This window comes from Pan paniscus, chromosome 7 (assembly GCF_029289425.2).
Source record: "Pan paniscus chromosome 7, NHGRI_mPanPan1-v2.0_pri, whole genome shotgun sequence".
NCBI lineage: Eukaryota > Metazoa > Chordata > Mammalia > Primates > Hominidae > Pan > Pan paniscus.
In genome coordinates this window covers 141,871,118-141,875,239 of record NC_073256.2, presented here as the reverse complement: position 1 = coordinate 141,875,239, position 4,122 = coordinate 141,871,118, and the positions used below count along the sequence as shown (strand labels likewise).

The following is a 4,122-nucleotide window of genomic DNA, read 5'->3' as shown; positions in this document are numbered from 1 at the left end:
TGAGCCAATTCAAACACTACCTCTGAAGACTTCGCTATTCAGTTCTGAGAACTCTTCTTTCCCACCTTTGCATTCCTACAACGTGCTATCACTCACATGGCACTCATCTTACTGCACTCCAAGTCTTTGAGTACTTATGTTATTTCTGCTGCTAGATTGTGGGTTCCTCAGAGACAGGAACTCTATCTAATGGATCGTTATGTTTCCTGTGGCTTTTGTATATACTAGGCACTTAATATTTGTTGGATAACACAAACAGCACCAACCTGTCCTTACTGCTACTGTTGCAAGAGAAGGATGAGTAGTCATGCCCAAATCCAGCCAGCCAAATGTCAGGTACAATCATACAAGGCCACACTTTTCTGTATTTCCTTCACCTAGCAAACCAGCCTAGATAGCTTCAAAATACACCAGAACAAAGCTCTGAGTGGTAATCAACAATTAGTCATCTTGGGTCATGCGTGGTGGCTAACACCTGTAATCCCAGCACTTTGGGAGGTCGAGGTGGGCAGATCACTTGAGGTCAGGAGTTCCAAAACAGCTTGGCCAACATGGTGAAACCCCATCTCTACTAAAAATACAAAAATTACCTGGGCATGGTGCTGCACACCTGTAATCCCAGCTACAGGAGAGTCTGAGGCTTGAGAATCGCTTGAGCCTGGGAGGCAGAGGTTGCAGTGAGCCAAGATGGTGCCACTGCACTCCAGCCTGGGTGACAGAGCAAGACTCTGTCTCAAAAAAACAAAAAAGCAAACAAACAAAACAACAAACAATTATTCACTCCAGTGGCAAACCATCTTTTATGGCAGACAGCCATAAAATAAGGTGAGGCTGGAAATGCTCTGCAGAATATCTCACATTCCCTATAGCTTCTTAGGTTGTCCCTCCTGTTCTCAGCCACGGTAGGAAGATGAAGAGGGAGTATGAGGCCTATACGAATCTAAGATTTTAATAGGAACTTTAAACTAATAGGTATTAATTGGCAGCTATTGCACAAGCTTGAGGCTAGAAATCTAGATTCCCTATGATTTAGAACAGTGATTCGTCCTCAGCAGATGAGCTTTAAAAAAAAAAAAAAATAGACTGGTGATTCTTAACCATATTTCTACCACAACAAACCAAATTTGTAAGACATCCCCTCACGATCATTTAGGAATGCCACAGTAAGGGAATGGAAATACACTAAAATAATTTTTGTTCCCTTCTCTCTCTAATTTAGTCAGTCATAATAACAAAGCAGCACCATGTTAAGGACTTAATTCTGATTCCATTGCTTGGTCTGTCAATTTTATTTATCATATCAATCTACCTCCCATTACCACCACCCGAGTCCAAGTTACCATCACCTCAGACCTGGACAACCACAGAAGCCTCCTCACTGGTCTCTCTGTTTCCATCTTGGCCCTCCTCCAGTCAATTTTCTATATGATAGCCAGAGCAATTTGGAAAAAGCACTGTGTCTTTCACTCTAAAATAACCGATGTCCTGTGTATAGTTGCTTAATAGTCACGTGAGACAGTTCAAAGAAACTCTCATTTTGCAAATAACGAAACCCGAGGCCAAAACATACTGAAACTTCAATTCCAGAACTGAGGTCAGAATTTGGAATTCATAATTGCACAGATGAGCCTCATTTCAATGGGCCATGCTGCTTCTCCCAAATAGGTATTTCATTTTCTATGTTATCAATGAAAGACAAATGAAATAATTTGAATTGATCTAGAGCCTGCTTTCAGGGCTATAAAATATGAAAAAAATTGATCACCAGGGGACAAAAGGGATGACAACCTGGACTGAACTGACACATTTAAGGGCCACTCGCACATGGATCCCATGTGTCCCAGGATCTACCTCCTCTAGCCAACTGAAGGGCAGGGGCAGCATTCCAGATCCAGGACTATGTGATCCACATGGGGAGCATAGGATTTCACTGGTTGGATGTGCAGAATTTGTGTCTTCCATGGTTTCCCATGCACCTGCTGAAGAAGAGTGGCGATTCGAGTTTCTGCAGATTCTGCCCACCTTTGCCACTCTGGCTTGGTGGCTGGTGACAGCATTTTTCCCCTAGAATCCCTGGTAGCTCCATTTTTCCATTGGTTGGTGGTAATTTGCTGAGGATACAGCCAATGCTCTTTCTCTATTTTGCTGACTCCAAGAGCCTGAAGATTCTTCCCTGGGAAAGATTCCACATTTTGGTGGATATGCAAAATGCCTCCAGCATCCTGCCTTAACACTTGGCAGGCAATGGGCCAGCCTTCTTCAGAGCTGGGAATCAGCCCCAGGATCACCCTATCTGCAATATTTGAGAGCTTCAGTTTTCTGTTATCTCCAAAGTGTATTTGGCACCGATCTGCTACTCCATTGATCTCAAGGTTATTTCTCAGAGCAACTACAGCATGGGGATTCCACTCACAAGCATGGACGAAGGCAGCACCAGCATGAACTAGGAAAGGCAATGTAAAATAACCAATCCCTGCATAGAGATCCACCAGCACTTCTCCAGCACAGGACAACGATGCCACTCGAAGCTTCTCAGTGATGTTTCCAAAGGAGAACATACACTGGGTCACGTCAAACTTATAACGGATACCATTATCCACATGCTCTACCCAGCCATGGTCACCCAGCAGCAGTGTCACTGCTGGAGTTCGAGTACCATCCGGTGATACCCGCCCTCGTTTTGCCAAACGCTGGACGCCAAGTGCCAAGGCAACGGTCTCCCAGAGTTCCGGTCCCAGATTTTTCCACTGCTTGGCTTGGAAACAGTCTTCACTCAGCAACAAGAGATTACCATGCCGTTGCCATGATCGGGGCAAATCAGCCTCCAACTCGGCTGACCACTTGACTCCCCGACCCTCCACCCAGCGACTCACCTCAAGACACAATTTTTGGGCAGGTGAACAACCCTGGGCCCTCTTTGAAGGAATAGGATCCGGGAGCTGCGTGAGCATACAGGGACTGCCTGGGGCAACACGATTCCTCAGCTCCTGCAGGTGCTGCTCTGGAAGCGTCTCTCCCAGCACCGGTAGCGCCACCGAGCCATCCGGCATCTTTTCCACACGGTGCTGTGTATCAAAGAGTTTCTGCCTCTGGAGATATTCTCTGTATCGCTGGGTAAACCGAGGCTCAGTCACAACTGCGACAACAGCCACGGGCTTCCCACTTTCTCTCTCCATGTTGCTAACGACCACATTCTCTCCCATCACCTCAGCGATACTCCATCTCCTCAGAGTTGGCTCACCAGGCTGACTAAATTCCCGGTCTTAAATAAGGAAGCCTGCAGCTCACCGGGCCATGCCGGTGCCGGAAATGACGTGCAAAGAGGCCGGAACTAAATGTATTGATGCGCTTGCTGGAGAATGGCGTTGCCGTTGCCGTGGAGAAGCTGCGGCCGCCATCTTTTTTATGGTCAACCATTACTTTTTTTCCAGCCTAGGAAGAAATTTATAACAGGGAATCTTATGGACTAAAAGACTTCAAACTGGTATTTTCCAGAAACCTCATGCACTCTCTTCAGTGCTGCTCATGAATTCAAAGAGAAAAATTAACATGAAATTGTCAGAGGCGCATGAACCAGAGCAACTCCATCTTAAATAGGAGCTGGGTAAAATGAGGCTGAAACCTACTGGGCTGCATTCCCAGACGGTTAAGGCACTCTAAGTCGCCAGATGAGATAGGAGGTCAGCATAAAATACAGGTCATAAAGACCTTGCTGATAAAACAGGTTGCAGTGAAGGAGCGGCCAAAATCCACCAAAACTAAAATGGCCACGAGAGTGACCTCTGGTGGTGCTCACTGCTACACTCCCACCAGCGCCATGACAGTTTACAAATGCCATGGCAACGTCAGGAAGTTACCCTATATGGTCTAAAAAGGGGAGGCATGAATAATCCACCCCTCGTTTAGCATATCATCTAGAAATAACCATAAAAATGGGCAACCAGCAGCCCTCATGGCTGCTCTGTCTATGGAATAGCCATTCTTTTATTCCTTTACTTTCTTAATAAACTTGCTTTCACTTTGCACTGCAGACTTGCCCTGAATTCTTTCTTGCATGAGATCCAAGAACCCCATGTTGTAGTCTGCATTGGGACCCCTTTCCTGTAACAAAATGATGATCTA

The 4,122-nt window shown here is 45.8% G+C and overlaps 1 protein-coding gene across 1 annotated transcript; it reads right to left on the bottom strand.

Moving 5' to 3' along the window:
* Positions 1 to 1,255: 1,255 nt before the first annotated feature.
* TRMT12 (tRNA methyltransferase 12 homolog) lies at positions 1,256 to 3,828 on the bottom strand. The gene has a single exon (XM_003820470.6). It carries the CDS (start codon positions 3,201 to 3,203, stop codon positions 1,857 to 1,859), a length of 1,347 nt encoding a protein of 448 aa, XP_003820518.1. The 5' UTR covers positions 3,204 to 3,828; the 3' UTR covers positions 1,256 to 1,856.
* Positions 3,829 to 4,122: the final 294 nt, after the last annotated feature.

Coding starts and splice junctions, on each gene's coding strand:
- TRMT12 (XM_003820470.6), bottom strand. CDS start 3,203: ATGGGAGAGAATGTGGTCGTTAGCAACATGGAGAGAGAAAGTGGGAAG.